The sequence below is a fragment of the Tamandua tetradactyla genome, chromosome 7 (genome assembly GCF_023851605.1).
Source record: "Tamandua tetradactyla isolate mTamTet1 chromosome 7, mTamTet1.pri, whole genome shotgun sequence".
Taxonomy (NCBI): Eukaryota; Metazoa; Chordata; class Mammalia; order Pilosa; family Myrmecophagidae; genus Tamandua; species Tamandua tetradactyla.
In genome coordinates, this window is record NC_135333.1 from 72,094,908 (window position 1) to 72,122,822 (window position 27,915).

At 35.2% G+C, this 27,915-nt stretch overlaps 2 protein-coding genes across 2 annotated transcripts in view; both read left to right on the plus strand.

The window, feature by feature from the left end:
* Positions 1-27,915, plus strand: part of KLRF2 (killer cell lectin like receptor F2) — a 155,802-nt gene that overhangs the window by 78,909 nt on the left and 48,978 nt on the right. The window lies entirely within an intron of this gene.
* The window catches only part of LOC143691480 (pregnancy zone protein-like), a 61,149-nt gene that overhangs the window by 6,598 nt on the left and 26,636 nt on the right, over positions 1-27,915 (plus strand). Inside the window, exons 8-17 of the mRNA XM_077169993.1 lie at positions 1,524-1,647; positions 3,023-3,137; positions 4,871-4,980; positions 6,398-6,559; positions 7,132-7,359; positions 8,883-8,946; positions 15,675-15,817; positions 16,744-16,893; positions 24,098-24,262; positions 26,016-26,130. Of these exons, the coding sequence (XP_077026108.1) occupies positions 1,524-1,647; positions 3,023-3,137; positions 4,871-4,980; positions 6,398-6,559; positions 7,132-7,359; positions 8,883-8,946; positions 15,675-15,817; positions 16,744-16,893; positions 24,098-24,262; positions 26,016-26,130 (1,376 nt within the window). The remainder of the gene's footprint in view (positions 1-1,523; positions 1,648-3,022; positions 3,138-4,870; positions 4,981-6,397; positions 6,560-7,131; positions 7,360-8,882; positions 8,947-15,674; positions 15,818-16,743; positions 16,894-24,097; positions 24,263-26,015; positions 26,131-27,915) is intronic.

Consider the following 27,915-nt stretch of genomic DNA (forward strand, 5'->3'; position numbering starts at 1 on the left):
GGGGTGGTAACATACAATGCTTTACTACTACTAATAAAATCATTAATGAAAAGTTAAAATGTGTCAGACAATATTCTAAGTGGCTCGCATTTATTAACATATTTTATTCTTATATGAGCCCTGTGAGATGGGGATAACTGTAATCCTCATTTTACAAATGAGGAAACTATAATACATGGAGGATAAAAAAAAAATTAAAAACTTTGTCCAGGTCCTACAGATAGTAAATGGCAGAACTGGAATTTAAATCCAACACTCTGGCCCCAGACCCTGACCTCACCATTCTTCTAGTTTATGCGGACTTTGTTTAAAAAAAAAAACAAAACCAACCTTATGAAGGACTTATAAATCCCAGCCACTGTGTTAATTTTTCTCCATAAATTTTCTCAATTTACAATTACGATATGAAAAGGGAAACGGAACCTAGTCTGTCAGGTTCAGTCAATTAATAAAAAAATATGCCTTAGTAATTTCTTCCCTGGTTATCTTCTACTGTGCAATAAAGCATCCTCCATACCCAAAAGAGTAGAAACTTTTCTTCTTGCTTTTGAAACCCACATGAAAAGCCTGTTTTTCTCCTTCTTGTTGGCCTCAATGCTTCAAATTTCCCAACGGAGGGAAAGCCTTTTGATACAGATTTAAAAATAAGATTCAGCAGCTATTTAAATTTATTAAATTGTTACTTATCAGTACTTATAGGGATTTGGGAAAAAAACACAAAAAAAGGAAAACTTGGGGAACTGAGGACAAACTTCACTTGCTTCACAGTTTAGACTCAGTTAATAGGCTTCTAACCTGTGAGTGTGTGTAAGAATCTACCTGAGTGCATGTTGCTTGGCCCTACATCCAGAGATTCTAAGCATAAATTGAAGAAAGGCTCAGGAATTCACATCTCAACAGGTAACTCAGGTATTTCAATGTAGGTGGTCCATAAAGTACACTTTGAAAAAAATAATAAACTAAAAGACTAAGTTCAGCTTTGCATCAAATCCTTTCATTGTATTTGGCAGATAAAACCAACTCATCATGATATTGTTCATCTTTAACATTTTTTTCTACCTATGTTTTGCCGTCTAATTTCTCATTTATCTCTTAAAATTCGTATGAATTAGGAAGGACTTAGAAATAGCTCTGAATATATCCCAAAAGTTTTTCTCTTTAAATAAAGTTGAGGAGGGATTGATAAAACTGGAATTATAACCTGAAAATATGAGAGCATAGAAAGAGAGATATAGTACAATCTTTACAGGAAAACCTCAATTGAAAGAAAGGAAAGAGCTGAGATAAAACTAAATTGCTAATTTTCCACTTGAGGTATTTCAAAACTCTTAAAGTTATGGGTATATTTCCACTTAGATAAGATACGTCTCTCAGAATAAGTGCTTCTAAAGCACAAATGCTGTGAAAGGTAATGCAATTGCTTTAGATAAAAAAGATGGATGTACGAATAGATTAATTAGATGAAGAAATGACTGAGTTCTTTATATTAAGTACCTTTTTCTATGACCGCCTTATTGCTATAGATACACCTATGGAAAGCCGGTCTCTGGACTTGTGACAATGAATGTGTGCAGAAAATACTCCCGGAGCCGTTCCACCTGCCAAAGCACATTTTCACGGGAAATCTGTGAAGAATTCAGTCAACAGGTATGTGGAAACCACTCTCTCTCTCCAAGGCACTAGTTCCAGATATGGTTTTCTCATGGATTAAAATAGTGAACATAATATAATAGTCAATAGTGTTTGAAATAGTTACTGGGTAAGGAAAACATTGTAACATTGCCTGGCAGTGTCAGAGACCCATTTTGCCAGTGGAAATTGTGAATATATAGTGGTATGCATTTGGCCAATTTTGTGATTTCCTCCCAGCAGCAATCAAAAGGATATAGTTGAATCCAAAGTTAACCTTTGTCAAAGGGATAACAGAAGAACAATGTGACTTGTGTTTAGAATTTGACTAATGGGAGGATCAAATGTTATTATGGAACCTAACACATAGGGAAGACTATTAGCGATAGTGGGTTGAAGTAGAAGAAAACAGAGAAGAGCAACAGATTGGAGGCTCCAATCATATCAAAGAGGAGGTATAATAAGAATAATTAAGGGACAAGTTGAAAGAGTATGTTCTAGTGAAAAATGGAATGCGCACATTAGTGATTTCAAAGAAAGAACAAGTAAAATTTCAGGAGTGGCAGTGTAAGCTAGGGGGATGGAAAAGAAAGTTATTGAAGCTGCATAGGACAAATAAATGCGAAGCTGAGGTGCTGAATGAGCACTCAAGATAAACATTGATAAACAAGATAAACATGAGAGGAATTCAACTGCTAAAATCTTTAGTAGATGGGGAAACTGGAATTAATTTTTATTTTTAAGATGCCATGACATCTATATTAAATAGAATAAATGTGTTGGAATCATATTATGCAGAAAATCTTTTCCATGTAAATGAGGAAAAACAGTTTATTGAAACATATATCCTAATATTTAGTTTGGTAATCTAATTACTCTAAGGATTCATTCATTCAATGAATATATGTTCTATTAATGTCCTAGATATTGAGAAAATATGGTTAGGAAAAAAATCTGTAACCAATATTAATCCAGGAGTAGTTAGAAGGCTTCTTAGAAGATGCTGTGTTTACGTTTTGAACAGTTACTGTTGGTCAACTAAAGAATGGGAGAAAGAAATTTATCACTTGAGGAGCAACAGATGCAAAAAAGAGAATTATGAAACACCCTGACACGTTTTAAAACTCAAACTCAAAAAGAAGTTAAATGTGCAACGCTCAGGATAGGTTTTCAGGAGAGAGGGAAAAAAGGCAAAGGTTGGCAATGAATAACTCAATGGTCAATGAAGAAATTTTATGTTATTCTTGGGCTTAGAAAAGGATAAGCACCAAAAGGATGGCCAGCATACTTGTAAAAGATTGTTTTTATGACCAATAAATATTTTTCATAGATTAGTATATGACTTTTTGATAGAAAATTAGAGGACTCAGGGATTCTCTTCCTTTTCCTTCAGGCAGACAATGAAGGCTGTTTCACACAACGCATAAAGACTAAAATATTTCAGCTGAGACAAAAAGGGCATGACATGTTAATACAAGTCGAAGGCAAAGTCAAAGAGGAGGGAACAGGTTTGTATTATTTTAAAATATTTATTAAATATCAATGTACATTCATCAAATGTCTATATAAAATACTTTATAGTTGCTGAGGACTGTGAAATTGAATAGTCCATGACTTTACTCACATAAGTAAACATTATAAAATTTCCACAAAAAAATGAAATTTAAGGGCCAAATGTGTATGAAGAGAGGCAATTAATTTTAAAATAGAGCCAGAAGACAGTTTTATAGAAAGTACAGCATTTGAACTGATTCTTTGAGAATTTTGAAGCACAATGATTGGTAGGGAAAGTAATCAGGCAACAAATATACTCAGTCTCAGAAGAGTCTGAAAATGTAGGCTGGTTCTAGATTGCGGAGGAAAGCATATCTTATACCAAAGAATTTACATTTTATTCTGAAGATCACTGGATATCTTCCAATTATATTTGAGGAGAGTAACCTGAATAAATTAATGTCTTTAAGAAGATAATTCTAGCAGCCATGAGAAAGACTGGCTGGATGAAAAAGTTTTTGTAACATGAGAAGATGATTGTGGTAGCACAGGTGAAAGATGGTTCACCATGAACTAGGAAAGCTGCAAATATAAACAAATAAGGAATAACATTTTCTGGCATTTTGCAGGTAAAATCTACTCATCTTGTTGATAGATTTGATATGAAAGGAAAAGATACGGAGAATTCAAAGATGACTTAAAAGATTCCCAATTTGGGGCCTGCCTGGGAAATGGAAATACCATTAACTGAGGAAGGAGTAGATGAGAGAGCAGTATTGTGATGAAAATGGGTCAAAGATAATTAGTAATAATTTGGAATTCAAAATTGAAATGGATTCATCCAGTCAATGGTTTAAAAAAGAGAGTGAGAGCAAAATCAGAATCAGAGATGTAAATCTGGAAGTCGTTCCAATTGCGTCCATACCCTCCTTAGAGGGGATGCAATTTCTCTGAAAGTGAGCTCCTTCAGCATTGCTAAATTTGAGTTAGACACAGGACAAAGAGTGGTCCAAGAGCAAAAACAACAACATATAAAAGAGAGATAGTCTCTTTTTTATGATTAAACCAGTCAGCATAATAAAATTGGAAGTCATATAGATAGGGAGAAAATAAGAGAGTACAATTTCTTAGAAGTCACAGTGGTACTTATATAGAGAGAGTACATGTACCATGATGTCTGAGATGAGATTCTGTATTGGGGGCAATTAAGTTATCATTTAGAACTTGATAGAGCAGTATTTTAGATGATGAAAACAAAAATACAGATTATATTTCATCGAGTGGTAAAGGACCAGGTGTTGCCTATACTGTGGATAGGTTGTGCCATGAAAAGAAAAATCTTGATGGGGAGGTAGTTTGTGATAGAGATTTAAGAATATTATTAGGTCAAAGTGAAGAATCTCATATGCAGAAAGTTGGGTGGGTGGAGAAGATGTGAGAGAGGCAGAAGGTAGAGATGAGAATGGAGCAAGATCACAGAGGAGATGAAGACTTAGGAACATAGATGAAGCAAGGAGAGAGACTTGTGAAACAGGAATTTTGAAATTATGGGTATCAATAAATTTGTATATGAAGGTGAAGCTGATGGAGTCCTTGTCAAATGGCTTCTATCTTCTAAATGAGATAAATTCTTGAAAGGAGAAGAGAGAAAAACGATGGTACTTCATTACAATGGAATGAAGTGGGGGTGGAAGCAGGGGATGAGCTGTAAGTACATAGAACAGTTCAACTGTGCTTTCTTTTTCAGGATTGGAATTAACTGAGCACGGATCCTGTGAAATCACTAATACCTTAAGCAAACTGAAATTTATTAAAGCAGATTCACATTACAGAAGTGGGATCCCTTTCTTTGGGCAGGTAAAATATCTTTACAGCATAATCATAATTGGGGAGGTGAGGCTTTGTGAAAATTGAATTAAAAAGCACAGTATCAAAATGTATTACAACAAATGAATATTTATTTAAAATACAAAAATGACTATAGCACATTACAAACTTAAAAAGCAAATACCATCACAAAAACTAGGAAAAAAACAAATAAGAATAAATAAAAGTTAATAAATAAAATTAACTTCCTAATACATCTCTATAGTACATTTTCTATATATAGTTTGGCTGCATACTTTTTGATTGCCTCTTTACAGAGAATGATTTTATAACATTTTCTCTTAGAAAGAATAAAAAGATACTCTTTCATCTAGATGGTTTATTTATTATTATTATTATTGAGAGTTTAGAAAAGTTTCAGCTTACAGCTCAAAATTGGCAATATCAATATCAGTATTAGGTCTGTTATTTCTTTAGGAAGCTATCAATTATCTATCACACAAGCGGTATTATACAAGATCTCTAGGCATTTCTAATTTTCTTGTACAGCAACTAATATTTGAGTGACAGGTTATGGGCAATGTCCTCATTTTAGTGGCATATTAAGAATTTTATGTTTTCTACATTCATGCTAGTATCATATCAAATTAGCAAAAAAATATATGAATAGCCATGATTGGGAAAGGCCATTTCAGGCTAACAGGGGAGGGTGAGCAAACTGAAGTCCGATGAGTTTGAGTAAGCCAGAAATTTAAGATAGAGGGGAGAATGGACAAGACCCTAATTGTGAAATAGCTTTTCAAGAGCAAGGAATAAAAAGGTAGCCACGATGAGTGCAGGTGACATAGAAGGAATGCTGAATTAACTTGTGACTGGGTAGTTGTGGATAAGCAGGGACAGATCATCAAACCCATTTGGAATTTTGGGACTTACACTTAGGGGGTTGAGTGTGATTGAAGATTCATAAGAAGGAGAATACCATGATCAGATTTGTTCAGGCTGTAGAGAGTAGGGTTTGGGCTAAGAATAAAGTGACAAAAAGGCGGATTGCATAAGACCTAACAGCACTTGGCAATTAGTTGGTTATAGACAATAGGAGATAGAAAATGGCTAAGACAGCCCCTAGAATTCAGGCAGAAACTGTTAGGTAGATCCATGGACCATTTACTGAGAAGGAGAACATCAGAGAAGAAGAGAATTTGAGAAGGTAACATCCTGAGTTCATTTTTAGGTATTTTCTATTTGAATGTCTGTGAGATATTCAAAAAGAAATGACAAGTGAAAAAATATGAGTATTTTGCCCAGGAAACAATTCTTGTTGCCAGATTCTAAGACCTTCAGAAAATGACAGGGAGGGAACAAAAGGTCAAGAGATGAACATAACAAAAAGGGAAAGGTGTTTTTGTTCTATGAGACTTGTGGTCACATATCACATTCTTATTTCTAGGTTCTTCTAGTTGATGAAAAAGATCAGCCCATCCCCAATAAAACAATATCTGCTAACGTGTATGCAGTTGGATACCACTCCAGCTTTACAACTAATGAGCATGGTTTGGCGGATATTTCCATTGATACTACCAACTTCACATCTTCTTTCATTACAGTTAAAGTAAGTGGAAAGGGGGATCTGGGAATGAAAATACAAACATCGTTGGAACCACATTACTTAAGGATATAGAAAATCCAGGGGGAAAAAGAAAGATAATAAAGAGTAAAATGAAAATTAAGCATTTGGGAATCTGAATTATAAGAAACAAGAAATTCTCTGTCAAAAAAACTTCACTTTAGATATAAACTCTGTTTATAATGTGGTCTAGCTCCAGGAGATAGTGACTATCATCTTGGTATTCCCTGAAAATTTCAATATGTTCTATGATTTAAAATAAATTAAACCTTGCTTGGATTTCTTGGGTATACTGCTATTTTTATTATGGGTTGAATAGTCGGATGCAAATTGCAAACATAAAAGTGTTGAGAAAGTTATCATCTTGATTGCAAGTGAATAATATCTACTGAATCCATATAGAATAACCTTAAATGACTTTTAAGAGGAAGCCATTTATAGATTAAGCTACATTTGGGAAAGCAGCATACTGACCTGTTTCCACTATGCATAAATTACAATATATTTGCTATATTAATAGGAAATAGCCTAGTTAAGACTTTTATTTCTTCACTTAGGTCACTTACAAACCAAATACACCCTGCTTTGATGACTGGTGGCTGGAAGAATCACATATGGAAGCACAGCACTCTTTAAAGAGTGTTTTCTCCCCAAGCAAGAGTTATGTTCACCTTCAAGCTGTTGCTGGTACTTTAACCTGTGGGCAAAACCAGGAAATCCAGGCACATTACATCTTGAATGAGCACATCCTGAAGGAACAAGAAGAGTTAATCTTCTATTATTTGGTGAGAAGAAAAGTCAAAATATCAATGCTATTTTTTATTTTTATGCTTGAAGAGAAGTTACTTCCTAAAAAAAAAACACTAACACTTTTCATTCTCATTGATATTCTGAAACTTAGTGAGGGAGTTTTCTTGCCAAGTTCCAGTGACAAATTATTGAATAGACGAGGAAAGAGTCTAAAACAAAAGCGTCGTTATTCAAAGAAAATATTCATCTTCTAACTCAGCAGATAAGTAATAAAAGGAGAAGAACCAAGAACTTATCCAAGAGGAAATAAAAGTTATAAACAATCTTATGGAAACATATCCAGTTTTTACATTATTTGGAAAAATGAAAATTAAAACAATAAACAAAAGCGTTTTAAACCCATAATGCTTCTAAGTAATTCAAGCTCGTGACGTGTAATTTCAGGGAAAAGGTACATTTGTCAGGCATAATATAAATCAATACAATACTTTTGAGGCCAATAAGGCCATGGGTGTTCCAAAATTTCAAATGTCTAAAGCTGTTATTTGCCCAACTAAATCATTTTAAGAGGAAAAAATTATATGCAAGAGGTCCTGTATAGGAACATTAACTATAAATTTAAAATGGTAAATATGCTATAAAAAAGAATTACGGAATTATAATCTCAGCTCTATTGCTTCCAAGTACTTGAAACAAGGGACAATTTACCTAATCTCACCTATAAAAAGAAATGTCAGGGCAGGCCACTGTGGCTCAGCAGGCAGAGTCCTCACCAACCATGCTGGAGACCCAGTTTTGATTCCCGGTGCCTGCCCATGCAAAACAAACAAACAAACAGAACAGAAATGTCAGTAGACTCACCTGAATAGTGGAGAAAATATTAATAACTACTTCAAGTGCAAACTAAATAAAAATCTTAAAACTAAATTATTTACTTCAATACCTGCCCATAGAGTGCACAGCACATTTAGTTTTTTTAAAATAGAAGCAACAATAGACAATACTTACATATATCTGCTTTCACTATGTGTGTGTGAGTGTGTGTGTGTGTGTGTGTGTATACATATATATTTTTTGTATGATGGGGGTCACATTTCATCCTTTTTTCCATGTGAGTATCCCATTATTACAACACCATTTGTTGACTTTTTGTTTATTTTTTCTTCCTTTTGTTTGCTTGTTTGGTTTTTTTTGAAGTGCATGGGCCAGGATTCAAACCCAGGTCTCCCGCATGGCAGGCAAGAATTCTACCACTGAACTCCCTTTGCACCTCCTGCCTTCACTATATTTTGTGTTGTATGTAGTAGATGCCCAAAACTTTGCTGAAAGAATAATATGCAAAGTTGAACTATTAACAGTCATAATATTAATAGTACTTGCTAAGTAAATTGTATAATAATTTGTAAAATTGTATAATTGTAATCATTTTTATATGTAAATATGCATATAGGAAAATTGGTAATTGAAAATAACTTCTGGGTTGGAGTAGTGAGATAACTGGTTAAAGTTTAATATGTTTACTTTAAAAGAATAAGGGATGCGTTTTCTTTTGTTTCAGATTAAAGCAAGAGGAGGCATGTCCCAATCAGGAATAAAAGTGTTGTCCATTGAGCAAGGAAACAGTAAGTATTTTCAGGATTTAAAATTTTTTTCCACATCTCTCTAAATTCTGAACACTTTTTAGCAAGATGGACTTATTTCACAGACCTATTTTAACTAAAGATGGGAAAGCAGATAAAATAGGAAGACATACTGGGTTTATTTAGTATTTTCTTCTTTGCATAGCACTTCAATACTTTACATTTTATTCCTAAAATATATTCATTTTAAAAGACTTAAGAAATGCAAAAACAAAACACACACGCATACACCAGAACAAAAATGTAATTTATTTTACTCTATTTTAACGTTAGCTTTCAATTGTTGTTGCTATAAAACATTGCCACAAGTTTGCTGGCTTATAAAAACATGAATTAATTATCTTATAGTTCTGTAGGTTAGAAGTCTCATTAGTATAAAATCAAGGTGTCAGTAGAATTGCATTTCTTCTGAAGCTCAAGGGAAGAATCAGTTTCCTTGCCTTTTCCAGCCCCTAGAGGCTGCCTGAAGTCCTTTTCCTCTTTCTTCAAAACCAGAAAGATACCATTTTCAAAACTCTCTCCCTCTAATAATCCTGCCTCCCTCTTATATAGTCTCATGTGATTGCATTAGGCTCATCCAGGTAATCCAGGATCATGTTCCCATCTCAAGATTCTTATCTTAATCATATATGCCAAGCCCCACCTGCCATATTGGTTTGGAAGATTGATCCTGGATGTTTTCAAGGGGCAGGGAAGGCATTATTCTGTCTATCACAGTCAGTCCTCTGGCCCCCAAAGATTCACAACCATCCCACATGCAAAATGCATTTACTCCATCCCAACATACACAAAAGTCTCTACTCCCTACACCGTTAATGCAAAGCCTAAATCTCATCAACTCGAAAGTCCCACTACTAATAGTTTGTTCAAGGCAAATTTTGCCTTTCTCTATTATGTGACTCAAAATTCTTCCAGATTCTACCCATTGCCCAGTTCCAAAGCAACTTCCACAATTTTAGTTATTTGTTGTGACAGTACACCACTCTTGGTACAAAAATCTGGATTCATTTTCAGGTCATTTTTCCACGAATTTTTTTTCAGAATAGTGTCTTTATTTAATAGTGCTTTATTGAATTATCAGTATCTCAAGAAACGTTCCTTATGCTCTTAAATATCCCTCTCTAATACAATTTTCTTTACTGCACAATATTCCTTCAATTCTAAGTCAAGTCTTCTCACCTGTGCCCTGTCTTTGAACTTCCAAGTTATACATGAATAATAATTCAATAAATATCCTTGTTTCTTTCCTAACATAAATTTCTAAGCATTCCTTCTTTGGATTTTTTTCCCCTTTATTTCTATATCTTATTCACTTCAACAGTTGTATCCAGATGTAATTGACATATAATGACTGTGCATATTTAAAAATGTGATCAACTTTGACGTGCATGTACTTACAAAACCACTACAGCAATAGAAATAACAAATTATCTGTCACTACTAAAAGTTTTCTTATATCCCCTGGTAACCCCTCCTTCCTGCTCCTATCCATTCACTCTCCTCTCCCCCTATGTCCCAAACAACCATTAATTTACCTTCTGCAATTACGTATTAGTTTGCATTTTATAGATTTCTTTATAAATGGAATTAAGCAGTACATAGTCTTCTTGCCTGGCTCCTTTTACTCAGCATAATTATTTTGAGATTCTTCTATACATTTGCATATGTCAATAGTTCATTCTTTTCAACATTTTTTTCTTTATTAGAGAAGTTGCAGATTTAAAGAAAATCATGTATAAAATACAAGATTCCCATATACCAACCTATTAACAACTTGCATTGGTGTGGATCATTCATTACAATTGATGATAGCCCATTTTTATAATTGTGCTATTAACTGTAGTCCATGGTTCAGTGTGCAGTGCAGTTGTCGATTTTTTTAATTTCATTTTTAAATTTAAAAATTTAAAAATTTCATTTTGCTACCATTATACAATCTAACATTTCCCCTTTTAATCTCATTCATATATATATATAGTTCAGTGTTGTTAATTACATTCACAGTGTTGTGCTACCATCACCACCATCCATGACCAAAGTGTTTGCATCACTCCAAATAGGAACTCTACACATTTTAAGCCTTAACTTCCAATTTCCTATCCCCACCCCATACCTGGTAACCTATATTCATTCATTACTGAGTGCTGCTCCATTCTATGGATATGGAACACTTTGTCTGTTCACTCACGGAAGGGAACTTGGATTGTTTCCAGCTTTGGGATATTATAAATAAAGCTGCTATGAAAATTCATATGCACATATTTGTAAAGACGTGTGGTTAGGGTATGTTTAATGTTTTAATAAGCATCCAACTGTTTTCCAGGTGGTTGTACTATTTCACACACCTACCAACAGTGTATGAGGGTTTGAATTTCTCCACATCCTCTCCAACTCCTGGTCTGGTCAGCCTTTTTAATTTCAGTCATTCTAACAGAATAGCTCTCTCATAAATGAGAGAATATCTCATTTTAGTTTGCATTCCTCTAAAGACTAATGACAAATAAGATCTTTTTCTGTTTAATTGCCATCACTATGTCAGCTTTGCTGAAGTTTTTCTCCAAATATTTTGCCAATTTTTAAAGCTGGGTTTTGTGTTTTCTTATTACTGAGTTTTGAGTTTACATACTCTGGATACAAGTCCTATATCAGAAACATGTTTAACAAGTATTTTCCACCAGTATGTGGCTTCATTTAATTCTCTTAACTGCCTTTGGGGAAGCAGAAGATTTAGATTTTAATAAAATTTAATTTACCTATTTTTATTTTATGGATCATGCTTGTTTGATTTGTGACTAAAGAATCTTAAGCTAACTCAAGATTGCAAAGTTTATCTTCTATGTTTTCTTCCATAGGTATTGTAATAATAAATTTTATATTTATATCACCCATTTTGAGTTCCTTTTTTATATGATGGGAAGTAAGAATCAAAGATTGGTCTTTTTAATATGAATATCAAAATTTTTTGTACTATTTCCTGATAGACAGTCCTTCTTCCACTGAACTGCTTCTGTACCTTTTTCTAAGCAGTAATTGATTTTACTCATATGGATCTATTTCTAAATTCTATATTCTGTTTCATTGATTTATTTGTCTATTTTTAGACCAAAATTTCATTGTCTTGATTACTGTGACTTTATAAGAAGACTCGAAATAAGGTAGTGTTAGTCTCACAACTTTGTTCATTTACAAAGTTGTTTTGACTTTTCAAGACCTTTGCATTTTTCCGTATGAATTTTAGACTAAGAGTAGTCCCTAACAAAATTACAGAAACTTTTTTATAGAAATTGGCAAGCTGATTCTAAAATTCATATGGAAACATTTGTAGTAATAGCATGTCTTTCGTTCAAGATATTTATAACGTGTGATTTCAGCTTTTTCTTGGTCACCCTTGTTAGTTTTATCAATTTATTGATCTCAAACAATCAACTTTTGGTTTATTTTCTCCTTGTTTTTCTATCATTATTATCATTGATTTTTCACGCAGATATTTATCATTTTCCTTCTTCTGCTTACTTTAGGTTTAGTTTATTCTTCTAATTCCAGTTTTTTACTGTGGAAAATGAAGCCCTTAATTTAAAATCACACATCTTTTTGAATATAGATAATTAGTGCTGCACATTTCCTTCTATGTGCAGCTTCAGCTACATCTCAACATATATTTACATGCTGTGCTTTCATTTTCATTCAGTTAATCATATTTTCTAAATTTCCTCTTAACTTCTTCTGTAGACCGTGGGTTATTGAGAAGTGTGATATTTAGTTTCTAAATATTGGAAGATTTCACAGAGATCTTTCTGCAATTGATGTTCAATTTAATGCCATTATAGTCACATGACTTCAATTCTCTTAAATTTATTGAAGCTTGTTTTATGGCCCAAAAATGGTCTATCTTGGTAAATGATAGAATTTATCAGTTTATTAAACATTCTGTGTATTCTGAGAATATTCTGTTGCTAACTGCAGTGTTCTCTAAATATCAAGTGTCCTCTAAATGGCAAGTCGGTTGATAGCATTTCTATAGTTTCTATCAAACTGTCCTTCTGTATTTCCTTGAATCACAAATATCTATAGTTTGTGTTATCCCAGGAAGAATGATTAACTTTTCATGAAAAGGGCCTACTTCAAAAAGACGAGTAGATTTCGTCTATTTATTTGTTACATGTCCTCCCATGCTCATTTAAATATTTATGGGCTATTATTTGATAAAGACAGTTCAATTAAAAGAGCATATTTAAAGCTCAGAAAGCCCATGTACCTTTCATAACTCAACTTAAATACCCAGGAAGTCGTGAAGATGTCTTCTACGGTTTGGAATGTGTTTGTCATTTATCTCTGAAACTCCATTTCTTAGCATTATATCTGACAAACAGTGGGTACATGTTAAATATGTTTCATTAACCCGAGATATCTCTTTGTTTACAATTTATGACATAAACTATGAGAAAGTTTTCTCATTAGAGCTATATCTGAAAAGAGTACCTCTTCCTGTTTTACATCCCTGTAATACAAGTTTTGGAAAAAAGCATTAATAAAACACAGTTCATTGTCTCAAGATGCTCACAGTCTAGTGAAGATTCCAGATTTTGCTTCTCTGTTTAAGTATTTAAAAAGTATAGCAAATCAAGTCCTTTTAAAAAAAATCTGAATGATAGAGGTAAATAAGAACTCTCGAGATCATTAGTCCAGTTTCCTCATTTTGCAAATGGGAAAATAGAGATCCAGAAAACATCTCAACTTGCTCAAGATAAACTATTTGGTAAAGGCTTGTAAAAAGAAAAGTCTCTTCTCCATCTATTACATTTCTCCAGGTGCCCTTTAAAACAGTACTTCTATTTAAACAGTTCAATACACATCAAGCAAGTATTACCTCTTCACATTCTTTAGGATCTTCCAAATAAAAACTGATTCATAATTAGTCATCTAACTCACTTATTTACAACCTTCCTTTTAAATACACATATGAAGCTTGGTTATAGATAAATTCATAATTAATCATAAATTTTAGTATTTCAAAATCTTGCTGAATTTTGTTAGCAGTTCTTTGAATTTCTGATTAGCTTCTTATTTAATTTTTCTAACTCTACTTCTTGATGAAAGCATTGGTCTTTAGTCTTTCCATTTTTCAGCCAGTGGGAAGTTGCCAAGTCTGTGATAGAGATGTAATGTCCATCACCCTAAAACCTTGCTCAACATGGGTTCTTCATGGGTCCATAAAATTGCTTAGGTCAGTAAAATCTCTCTTTAGGTCTATAAAATATCTCTTGGTAAACGTTTCCTTATTGTTTAAAAGAACAAATTTTAATACATTTGCTCAAATATGTAACATTCATTCTAAATTTCTATTTAATCATTGATTTTATGGGACTGGAAATTGTGTGGATGTTTCTAGATCAGGTAAACTTGTTCCTAATTACATATTAAAAAAACAAGCTGCTTCATACAGCAATTTCTTCAAAATAATTTCTGTAGTAGAGTTTAAATACTACATAATTAAGAACCTAGAGAGGTGGAGTAGGGAGAAGAAAATATCTATCTCTTTTAGAAAAAAACATAGTTTATTTTATTTAATGGTAACTATTTAAGTGCTGTTTTTCCTTTTGGCTTTGACTTCTAGAAAATTCAATAATAAATGTCAGTACCCTTGTGTAATAATCACTTTGTTACAGTCTTCTAATAAAGTTAACTGCTGTCAATGTTTACCCTTTCTCCAAAACTCCACTTTACTAGGTTTCTCTATTATCTTTCCAAACTTCGGTTGACTATTTTTTTGTATTTGTGCCATAGGCTTCCCTCAAAGCTTTTGTAGATACAGGGAAGGAACAGTTTTATCATTGTTGTTGTTGTTTTGTACGCTGTATGGCGAGGGTCATATTTCATTCTTTTTCCAAGTGAGTACCTGTTATTGCAGCACCATTTGTTGAATTTTTTATTTGGTTGGGGTTTTGTTTGCTTGTTTTCTTGTTTGTTGTTTTGCGGGGAAGTGCATGGGCTGGGAATCAAACCTGGGTCTCCTGCATGGCAGGCGAGAATTCTACCACTGAACTACCCTTGCACCCAAGAATAATTTTCAAAGAAGAATTTTACAACACAAAAATCGAACCTAGAACATTTTAAGAGGAAATTAAATGCATTATCTCACATAAACACAATGTGATTCACACAGAAAGCTACTATTAAGACAAACACGTGGACTTCTTTCATAAAAACCAAAAGAGCAGAAAGTGGAGTTATTTGCACCTGCATCCATCCCCTTTATTCTACTACAAACTGCCTGAAAGTAGGTATTGCCTTGCTTTCTTTGTATTATCCTCATGCCCAGGACAAGAACTGTGCTGATTTGGATCTTAGGTAGAGATAACTAAGGATGCCTAGAAGGTCTCTCCTTTTTTCTCTCTTGGCTTCTTTCTTAACAAATCTTTAATTTATTAATTTAGACACAGGGACAAACATGAAATGAACATTTTCCCCTACTTAAACAGAGAAGATGTACAATTAGACCTATATCTTTAAGGCAAAAGCACAGCAAAGATAAAAAAGTACTTTGGTATAGGAGACCCTTACTGAGCACTTCGCATGCACTGTAGTCTGCTCTCAGATCTTCCTTCATTATGCTGCCAATTGTGAGAAGTCATGTAACCTGTGACTCTCTTCTTTATAAAATTGAGCACTCTGGTCCTAATTTAATAACTTGCACTTTCTTTATTCTCCAGTGAAAGGAGTATTTTCTTTCTCCATTCGAGTGGAACCAGACCTTGCTCCTACTGCTCAGTTGATTATTTATACTATATTACCTAATGGGGAAGTTGTTGCAGACACTGAAGAAATTGAGATTGAAAACTGTTTTGCCAACAAGGTGAGTGTTTTGTTAAGCCCAACCCTTTTATTCTTCTCCCCTTGGGAAGCATGGAAGATAGGGAATATATATCAAGATTATATGTGTGTCCCCTGATTGGAGAAGTATAGCAGGGTACTCTAATAATGATAAAAGCAAAAAAAATCTAATGCAGTTGCAAATGGAAACTTTTTTATTTTCAAAGAATGTATAGTTGCCATATGAAACATACTGAGGTAGAAATAAGCTAAATCCTAACCAAATTTTGTGCTACATTTCTACTGATTTTTACTACTCTGTAACATTCATAATCAAGTAGGATCAGTTTTACTTACACATCTTTTTAAAAATATATATAGAAGGGCTCTTTAATATGAACTTTATAGAGATAAAAACAATAGGTGTTCATAACAATTAAAAATTTCTGTAATGAGAACTATATTTAAATTATCTTTTATGTTTATATATAATGATCTAAGAAAGATACACAGTAGATTCTATAAAATTTTAACTGCATCTTACTAAAGAATGCTATTATACCTTGGCTGATATGGCCAAGAGGATAGTTACTCTCCAGTTTGGAGCTTCTGTGTGTTTTGTATCAGCTGAAAAGAAATTCCTGCTTTTTGCTTCAATGTCCTGCTGCTAATCATGCGTTATTGTTTGTTAAGCTTGGAATGGCTGTGTTATGGTACCGGTCCTTTCTCTTTAACACAAGCACACCTTATTCATTCCAGCAATAGTCTCTTTCTGATGGTCAGTCCTCTCTTCATACTGTGGAATTGAGAGAGAGGTTTTCAAAAACATAGCTAGTAGAAAAGTAATTTTCTCCATGGAGTCCAATCTGAAAAATATTTCTGATAATAATATGGGGTTGGGTGGGGTTAGAAGAGTTTGGAGATTGTAATGGTTATAAAAGTTGCTCCTAAAGCATATCCTGTTTGCAGGTGAATTTGAGCTTTGCCTCAGCCCAGAGCCTGCCAGCCTCAGATACCCACCTGAAGGTCACAGCCACCCCACTCTCCCTCTGTGCCCTCAGAGCCGTAGACCAGAGTGTGCTACTAATGAAGCCTGAAGCTGAACTCTCCCCTCAATCGGTGAGTCCCGTTTCAGTCTTGGAAATCAGAAAATTTATTTTTAAAAATGGAAGGGGTTCCCGGAGCCTGTCAATGCCAAAAATAAAAAATGGAAGGGGAGGGTGCGAGGGTAGTTCAGTGGTAGAATTCTCACCTGCCATGAGGGAGACCCGGGTTCGATTCCCGGCCCATGTACTTCTCAAACAAACAAACAAACGAAAACCCAAACCAAACAGAAATTCAACAAATGGTGCTGCAATAAAGAAATACTCTACTCATATGGAAAAAGAATGAAATGTGACTCCCGCCATTCAGCATATAGAGGAAAAAAAAAATAGGAGGGGAGAGGTGATCATTGCAAAGAGTGGAAGCTACATGCCCAAACAATGGAACGCCCTAGGAAGTAAAAGGTAATTAATATGACAGAGGTTGAAGGTGGAATGGTAGGCAAGGAAGGTCACGCCAAGCCTTATCAGCCTGATGTGGAATTTGGAATGGACATAAATGCAATGCTAAACAACTGAAGAGTTTTAAGCAGGAGAGTGACACTTCAGATTTATCTGTTGAAGTCTTGTCTGCTGCCAAGAATATGGAGGCAAGAACGAATGCATGGGACCAATTGAGAGAAAGTTGTAGTAGCTCAAGTATCAGATGAAAGCAGGCAGATTAGGAGGTCTGTATGGAATCCAGTGTATGTTTAATGGCCACCATACCGCATAACTGAGCAAATGAGCTTACACTAGGCTCTGAGCAAAACTGGACTGGACTTGATTTATTTCTATATTGTCCCAGTATTCTTGAACTAAACTTGATTCTAAAATAGTAGACTAAAAAGAAAACTTGGTCAGAACTTAATCATATAAAATGAGAACTGAATCAAATGTTTAGAGTAGTTATTTCTAGGTGATAGGATTGTGAGTGGCTTTTATTTTGTCATTACATTTCTCAGTACTTTCCACTTTTTCTGCTTCCTTTTAAAAGCAAGCACTTGGGCTGGAAGACAGGAGACTTTAGTTTTATTCTTATTCCACCAATATGTGCTCTGAGGCTTTGATCAATTCAGCTAATCTCAGTATGTTTTACTTTATTTTGTACAACGAGAGAACTAGGATCCATGACCCTTAATTAAGTTCATGATTCTCTATGTGTTTTCTATAATGTAATAATGGGAATGTTAAATACACACCACAATCTGCTAAATCCCTTATGGAAAATCATCGCATTTAAAATTTTTTAAAATAGCTTCCCGGGCCGGCTGAGAGTCTCGGAGAGGCAAGTTTCCCAAGCCGCGGTGGCCGGCGCCCCTCTTTTGCGGGCGACTTCCTGGACCAGCTACGATTCTCAGATCAGAGGGCTACCCAAGCTGTGGTGGCCCTCCCCCGCGGGCGGCTTCCTGGTCCGGTGCCGAATTCCCCAGGCCGCGGCGGCCTGCAACCGACGCCCCTCCCCCGCGGGTGGCGTCCTGGTCCAGTGGCGAATTCCCCGGGCCCGCTGCGGCCGGCGACTGACACCCCTCCAGGGAGAGGAGGGAATTTCCGACAGTGGCAGGGACTGGGTCCAACCAAACTCCAATAGGGGAATTAATAAAGGAGCCACAGGGTCCCCTCAAGCCGCGGCGGCTGACGACCCCACCACGCGCGGCCCCCCGAACCAACTGAGAGAATTGGATCGGAAATTCCCAGGTCGCGGAGAACGGTGACCGGGGGGATGCCTTCAAAACACGTGAGACAAACGTGTGCCACGAGCGCCACCTACTGGGCAGGATAAGAAAAACAGAACCCAGAGATTGCACAGGAAAATCTTACAACCTTGTTGGGTCCGACACCCAGGGAAATCGGACTAAATGCCCAGACGCCAGCAGCAGAAGATAACGGTCCACGCTCAGAAGATTGAGAATATGGCCCAGTCAAAGGAACAAACCAATAGTTCAAATGAGATACAAGAGCTGAGACAACAAATGCTGAATATACGAACAGAAATGGAAAACCTCTTCAAAAATGAAATCGATAAATTTAGGGAGGACATGAAGAAGACATGGGCTGAACAAAAAGAAGAAATAGAAAAACTGAAAAAACAAATCACAGAACTATTATGGAAGTGAAGGATAAAGTAGAAAAGATGGAAAAAACAATGGATACCTACAATGATAGATTTAAAGAGACAGAAGATAGAATTAGTGATTTGGAGGATGGAACATCTGAATTCCAAAAAGAAACAGAAACTATCCGGAAAAGAATGGAAAAATTTGAACAGGGTATCAGGGAACTCAAGGACAATATGAACCACACAAATATATGTGTTGTGGGTGTCCCAGAAGGAGAAGAGAAGGGAAAAGGAGGAGAAAAACTAATGGAAGAAATTATCACTGAAAATTTCCCAACTCTTATGAAAGACCTAAAATTACAGATCCAAGAAGTGCAGCGCAACCCAAAGAGATTAGACCCAAATAGGCATTCCCTAAGACACTTACTAGCTAGAATGTCAGAGGTTAAAGAGAAAGAGAGGATCTTGAAAGCAGCGAGAGAGAAGCAATCCATCACATACAAGGGAAACCCAATAAGACTATGTGTAGATTTCTCAGCAGAAACCATGGAAGCTAGAAGACAGTGAGGTGATATATTTAAATTACTAAAAGAGAAAAACTGGCAACCAATACTCCTATATCCAGCAAAATTATCCTTCAAAAATGAGGGAGAAATTAAAACATTCTCAGACAAAAAGTCACTGAGAGAATTTGTGACCAAGAGACCAGCTCTGCAAGAAATACTAAAGAGAGCACTAGAGTCAGATACAAAAAGACAGAAGAGAGAGGTATGGAGAAGAGTTAGAAGAAGGAAAATCAAATATGATATATATAATACAAAAGGCAAAATGTTAGAGGAAAATATTATCCAAACAGTAATAACTCTAAATGTTAATGGACTGAATTCCCAATCAAAAGACACAGATTGGTAGAATGGATTGAAAAACAGGATCCTTCTACATGCTGTCTACAGGAAACACATCTTAGACCCAAAGATAAACATAGGTTGAAAGTGAAAGGTTGAGAAAAGATATTTCATGCAAATAACAACCAGAAAAGAGCAGGAGTGGCTATACTAATATCCAACAAATTAGACTTCAAATGTAAAACAGTTAAAAGAGACAAAGAAGGACACTATATACTAATAAAAGGAACAATTAAACAAGAAGACATAACAATCATAAATATTTACGCACCGAACCAGAATGCCCCGAAATACGTGAGGAATACACTGCAAACACTGAAAAGGGAAATAGACTCATATACCATAATAGTTGGAGACTTCAATTCCCCACTCTCATCAATGGACAGAACATCTAGACAGAGGATCAATAAAGAAATAGAGAATATGAATATTACTATAAATGAGCTAGACTTAACAGACATTTATAGGACATTACATCCCACAACAGCAGGATACACCTTTTTCTCAAGTGCTCATGAATCATTCTCAAAGATAGACCATATGCTGGATCACAAAGCAAGTCTTAACAAATTTAAAAAGATTGAAATCATACACAACACTTTCTCGGATCATAAAGGAATGAAGTTGGAAATCAATAATAGGTGGAATGCCAGAAAATTCACAAATACGTGGAGGCTCAACAACACACTCTTAAACAACAACTGGGTCAAAGAAGAAATTGCTAGAGAAATTAGCAAATACCTCGAGGCGAATAAGAATGAAAACACAACATATCAAAACTTATGGAATGCAGCAAAGGCAGTGCTAAGAGGGAGATTTATTGCCCTAAATGCCTTTATCAGAAAAGAAGAAAAGGCAAAAATGCAGGAATTAACTGTCCACTTGGAAGAACTGGAGAAAGAACAGCAAACTAATCCCAAAGCAAGCAAAAGGAAAGAAATAACAAAGATTAGAGCAGAAATAAATGAAATTGAAAACATGAAAACAATAGAGAAAATCAATAAGACCAGAAGTTGGTTCTATGAGAAAATCAACAAGATTGATGGGCCCTTAGCAAGATTGACAAAAAGAAGAAGAGAGAGGATGCAAATAAATAAGATCAGAAATGGAAGAGGAGACATAACTACTGACCTCACAGAAATAAAGGAGGTAATAACAGGATACTATGAACAACTGTATGCTAATAAATACAACAATTTAGATGAAATGGATGGGTTCCTGGAAAGACATGAACAACCAACTTTGACTCAAGAAGACATAGATGACCTCAACAAACCAATCACAAGTAAAGAAATTGAATTAGTCATTCAAAAGCTTCCTAAAAAGAAAAGTCCAGGACCAGACGGCTTCACATGTGAATTCTATCAATCATTCCAGAAAGAATTAGTACCTCCTCTCCTCAAACTCTTCAAAAAAATCGAAGTGGAGGGAAAACTACCTAATTCATTCTATGAAGCCAACATCACCCTCATACCAAAACCAGGCAAAGATATTACAAAAAAAGAAAACTACAGGCCAATCTCTCTAATGAATATAGATGCAAAAATCCTCAATAAATTTCTAGCAAATCGTATCCAACAACACATTAAAAGAATTATACATCATGACCAAGTAGGATTCATCCCAGGTATGCAAGGGTGGTTCAACATAAGAAAATCAATTAAAGTAATACAGCATATCAACAAAACAAAACAGAAAAATTACATGATCATCTCAATTGATGCAGAGAAGGCATTTGACAAGATTCAACATCCTTTCCTGTTGAAAACACTTCAAAAGATAGGAATACAAGGGAACTTCCTTAAAATGATAGAGGGAATATATGAAAAACCCACAGCTAATATCATCCTCAATGGGGAAAAATTGAAAACTATCCCCCTAAGATCAGGAACAAGACAAGGATGTCCACTATCACCACTATTATTCAACATTGTGTTGGAGGTTCTAGCCAGAACAATTAGACAAGAAAAAGAAATACAAGGCATTGGAAATACAAAATTGGAAAGGAAGAAGTAAAACTATCACTGTTTGCAGATGATATGATACTATATGTCGAAAACCCGGAAAAATCCACAACAAAACTACTAGAGCTAATAAATGAGTACAGCAAAGTAGCAGGTTACAAGATCAACATTCAAAAATCTGTAGCATTTCTATACACTAGCAATGAACAAGCTGAGGAGGAAATCAAGAAACGAATCCCATTTACAATTGCAACTAGAAGAATAAAATACCTAGGAATAAATTTAACTAAAGAGACAAAAAACCTATATAAAGAAAACTACAAAAAAACTGCTAAAAGAAATCACAGAAGACCTAAATAGATGGAAGGGCATACCGTGTTCATGGATTGGAAGTCTAAATATAGTTAAGATGTCAATCCTACCTAAATTGATTTACAGATTCAATGCAATACCAATCAAAATCCCAACAACTTATTTTTCAGAAATAGAAAAACCAATAAGCAAATTTATCTGGAAGAGCAGGGTGCCCCAAATTTCTAAAAACATCCTTAGGAAAAAAAAACAAAGCTGGAGGTCTTGCGATGCCGGACTTTAAGGCGTATTATGAAGCCACAGTGGTCAAAACAGCATGGTACTGGCATAAAGATAGATATATCGACCAATGGAATCGAATAGAGTGCTCAGATATAGACCCTCTCATCTATGGACATTTGATCTTTGATAAGGCAGTCAAGCCAACTCACCTGGGACAGAACAGTCTCTTCAATAAATGGTGCCTAGAGAACTGGATATCCATATGCAAAAGAATGAAAGAAGACCCATATCTCACACCCTACACAAAAGTTAACTCAAAATGGATCAAAGATCTAAACATTAGGTCTAAAACCATAAAACAGTTAGAGGAAAATGTAGGGAGATATCTTATGACTCTTACAATTGGAGGCGGTTTTATGGACCTTAAACCTAAAGCAAGAGCACTGAAGAAGGAAATAAATAAATGGGAACTCCTCAAAATTAAACACTTTTGTGCATCAAAGAACTTCATCAAGAAAGTAGAAAGACAGCCTACACAATGGGAGACAATATTTGGAAATGACATATCAGATAAAAGTCTAGTATCCAGAATTTATAAAGACATTGTTCAGCTCAACAAGAAAAAGACAGCCAACCCAATTACAAAATGGGAAAAAGACTTGAATAGACACCTCTCAGAAGAGGAAATACAAATGGCCAAAAGGCACATGAAGAGATGCTCAATGTCCCTGGCCATTAGAGAAATGCAAGTCAAAACCACAATGAGATATCATCTCACACCCACCAGAATGGCCATTATCAACAAAACAGAAAATGACAAGTGCTGGAGAGGATGCGGAGAAAGAGGCACACTTATCCACTGTTGGTGGGAATGTCAAAGGGTGCAACCACTGTGGAAGGCAGTTTGGCGGTTTCTCAAAAAGCTGAATATAGAATTGCCATACGACCCAGCAGTACCATTGCTGGGAAACTACTCAAAGGAATTAAGGGCAAAAACTCAAACGGACATTTGCACACCAATGTTTATAGCAGCGTTATTTACAATTGCAAAGAGATGGAAACAGCCAAAATGTCCATCAACAGACGAGTGGCTAAACAAACTGTGGTATATACATACGATGGAATATTATGCAGCTTTAAGGCAGAATAAACTTATGAAGCATGTAGTAACATGGATGGACCTAGAGAACATTATGCTGAGTGAGTCTAGCCAAAAACTAAAAGACAAATACCGTATGGACCCAATGATGTGAATCGACATTTGAGAATAAACTTGGAATATGTCATTGGTAACAGAGTCCAGCAGGAGTTAGAAACAGGGTAAGATAATGGGTAATTGGAGCTGATGGGATACAGACTGTGCAACAGGACTAAATACAAAAACTCAAAAATGGACAGCACAATAATACCTAATTGTAAAGTAATCATGTTAAAACACTGAATGAAGCTGCATCCGAGCTATAGGTTTTTGTTTTGTTTTGTTTTGTTTTATTTGCTTTTTACTATTATTACTTTTATTTTTTTTCTCTATATTAACATTCTATATCTTTTTCGGTTGTGTTGCTTGTTCTTCTAAACTGATGCAAATGTACTAAGAAACAATGATCATGCATCTATGTGATGATGTTAAGAATTACTGATTGCATATGTAGAATGGTATGATTTCTAAATGTTGGGTTAATTTCTTTTTTTCCGTTAATTAATAAAAAAAAAAGTTAAAAAAATTTTTTTTAAATAAAAGATAAGAAACTACTTCCCTTTCTTCTCTTGCTTTTGCAGGTCTATGATTTGCTACCACAAAAAGACAAACAAAGCATTATATATGGCGGTCCTGTGAGTGAAGATGGTGAAGAGTGCATTAAAGCAGAAGACATAACTCATGATGGAATCGTTTATACACCAAAGCAAATCCCGGATTCTGATGATGTTTACAGCATCTTCAAGGTAGAACATTACCAAAGTTCAATCTTCAGTTTTGTTAAGATGGAGAACAGGTGAGCTTCTAAGCTCGAGGATCTGTCCTTCTCTTAATAGAAAAATATTGGAACCTCAGAGGAACAGAGAACTTTCTGTACATAACAGATATTCAAACTTGAATATCTCTGACACCTCAAACAGTAAATGATTTACTTTTTGGGCCCCAAACCTTAACCAAGTCTATCGCAAAGCTTGCTGCTGCTATCATAGTCCCCTCTCAATGACAAAAAGAGAGTTCAATATGTGAGGGGATAAACAAACAAACAAACAAAAAACCATGTTCCACAGTCTATCTCACCCCTTTGGAAGGGTGAGTATGTTGCTAGAAGACACTGCATCAGGCATTTGCAAAATAAGCAGTAACAGAATGAAGAAATGATGACTTCACAAAATACAATACTTTAACCCTCATCTTTGGTATGGTAAAATTTCAAGGAAACTGACAGCACCCTTTCATGAAGAAAAGGTTAACAAAATGTGGGTTAAAAATGTTGACAGGCTTGGACAGGCCACGGTGGCTCAGTAGCAGAGTTCTCACCTGCCATGTGGCGAAGCTGCGGAGACCCAGGTTTGATTCCCGATGCCTGCCCACATTAATAAAAAAAAAAAAAGGTTGACAAGCTTTAATAAAGTGTATGTATCTTCAGGGTTAACTAAAATTATAAAGGGGATTTTATCCACATTGTGAGATTTAAGTTTACTACCAAAAAGGACTTAAAACTCACATTATATCTTGAAGAAAATATTTTTAATTCTATCAGTAGAGGCTGGCAGCTTACTCTTACTGCAAGCACATTAAATCTCCCTTTTCTTGTGCTTCCAGAGTCATCAATCATTTGGTGGTGGAAGGATAGAAAGAGGGCCCTTTGGGTTTATCGAATAACTATTTAATCTTTAAACTTTTATTTTCTGACCTCTTTTTCCCAACCCGATACCATCACTGACAAATGTGCCCCCAAGTCCCATAGTTTCCCATGTATTTTGAGATAGGACAGCAAGTTGTGTTTATCCATGGCTACCATTGAAGCAAGAGGAAGAGGGGAACAGGGAGTTTCTAGGAGTCAGGCTACCCTGGACAAACAGATTCAAGATGGTTAAAAGAAACGATGAAAAAGAACAGGGGAAAGGACAAATTATGAAAGGGGTCGTTTAAACACAGATATTCAGGAAAAGAATTATCTACCAATAAAACACAAACAAAGCAAAGTTTACTATGATTGTAAAGAAAATCTCTAATATGCAACCCTAGAATTTCAAATGAAAAGGAAATGCACACAAAATTACTCTCTGCAATAAAGCCACAAGGTTATAGATATATGTGCATGCATATGTGTGTATAGGTATACCCTAATATATATATTATTGATACTTCTTTGGGGGAAAAAAAGAATGGAGAAAACATCCGAGACTAAGATATTCAGCTTCCTAGGTGCAAAATACAATTAAAGAGGCCTCAGAGCATAGCAGACAAAATTCCAAAGTAGGAATCAGAAGTGAGTCCTAAACCCAACTCTACCATTCACTAGCTGAATAAACTTAATTTTCTGTGCCTCAGTTTTCACACTTATAAAATAATTCTGCTCCCAATTCTGTGGAATTTTCGTGATAATCCTTTGAGCTATGTGTATGATCATTGTGAAAATATAATGCAAATGTAAGAAGTTAATTCCAGTCTCAAGATTGAGTTGCCAGTATTCTTTAACAATGAATATTTTTCCAGTCCATAGGTTTAAGTATTTTTACCAACTCAAAGATCCATAAACCAAATTTTTGTCCTCCGCCTCAACGGTATCCACCATATCGACCAATTGCTGTGGACTATGCAGCAAGAGGAGGTAAGGTGTGTGTTCTGTTTGTCTTCTAGAGTAATAAAAGGTAATATGATGCATTAGAGGGTTGGGTTGGAATAAACAGGTATTTTGTAAGTATTGGTAAGTTATTTTCAAATAACATTTTCTCCAAATAAATACGATTTTTAAGCAATCGTTGTTCTTTCTTCTGATATAAAAATTGGCTACTTTTTGTGTTAGGCTTCAATAGTGTTTCTACTTCTGATCCTCCTTGTCCTCTCTGAAGTGGATATCTGAATTAGTCAGGATAAGATAGATTAGACTGCAGTAACAAACAAACCCTCACCTCGCAGTGGCTAATCATATAACAGTTTAATTTTTGTTCACATAAACCTTGCTTATGAGTCCAGCAACTCTCCAAAACAGCTCTGTGCCAAGCAGTAAGTCAGGACTATCTAGTCTGCTTCTGCTTTGTGACTCCACCATCTATACTACCAGGCCTTACAATATCACCCTCACAGGGAAGGAGGATGGTTGCACATGACTTATGGCTGGAATGAGAAATGGCACACGTCACTGCTGCCTGTAGCCCTCTGGTCAGAAATTCTTACTAGCTCCCAACTTAACAACAACGACGGATGAGAAAAGTCAAGAGTCATATGATATTAAATGTCTCAGTCACAATTCTTTTATGGAAATCAAAGTGATTTTGATGTGTTGAACAAAAAAGTTCAACTTGTGGCACATATCGCTAATCTCATTGTGTTTTTTCAAGTATACCTAAAAATGATGGAAAGTTGAAAAGGTTCTAATTCTATCTTTTTCTACTGCTATGAAGTTGTCTCTATGTGTGGGAATGTCTACTAGTCCTGCTTTCTAATAAAAAATGAAGGTGGAATAAAGTATTTTTAAAAAATAAGAATTAAACATATGTTTTAATACAGTAGAAATTATTTACCTGGGAAGATGAGTTGTAAAGTTCTAATTGAAAACAGAGGAATGAATAAGAATATTTCTTTAACAGAAAGACAACCCTGTATAGTGAAAAAAAGAACATTGTGCTAAAAGCAAAAGAACAAATTCTCATCGTACCCCTGTCTACTATGCATCTTGCACAACTTTGAAAATTCACAGATTCTATCTTTTGGGCTCACTGTCATCATATCTCAGGTAGAATGACAACACCAAACTCACCAAGGGGTTGTGAGCATATAATGAAAAAACTAAGTATGATTCCATGTTAAAGCATATTTTTTGTTAAAAAAAAAAACCGAAAAGTACTATTACTTTATTTTCGTATCCCTCTTAATACCAAATGTACATTTTCTTTCCGATGGAAACAGCCCAGACCTGAAATCTCAGAGTACGCTAAATTTCGTTTTTATTGTGGGGCTTATTTCTTATATACAGTCATTGCCTCCAGCAATTGAGTTATTGTCTTTGCAGTTTTGAAAAAAACAAAACTCTCTGTTATTTTATATATGAAGTACAAATTTGGAACGTATACCTTCTGATGGATAGAGTGTCATTCTTTGTTATGAAGCGAACTCCTGATTTACCAGATCTAAAGCAGGTCTTCACAGATCTAATTTATTTTTTCAAGCTTTCACAGTGTTTTGTTGTACAACTACACCCACTGTTTGCACTGCTATATTAACTGCCCCCTGTAAACATTCTCTGCAGAGAGGTTAAGTTTTGTATTTTCTCTTTGAAGCATCCTTTCCCACCTCTGTGCCTGCACTTGGATAGGCTTTTCCCTGGATTGTCCTCTATTCTCCTCAAACGTCATCTTAAGTTCCACTCTGGTAAAATCATTCTTTCCTTTCTTGA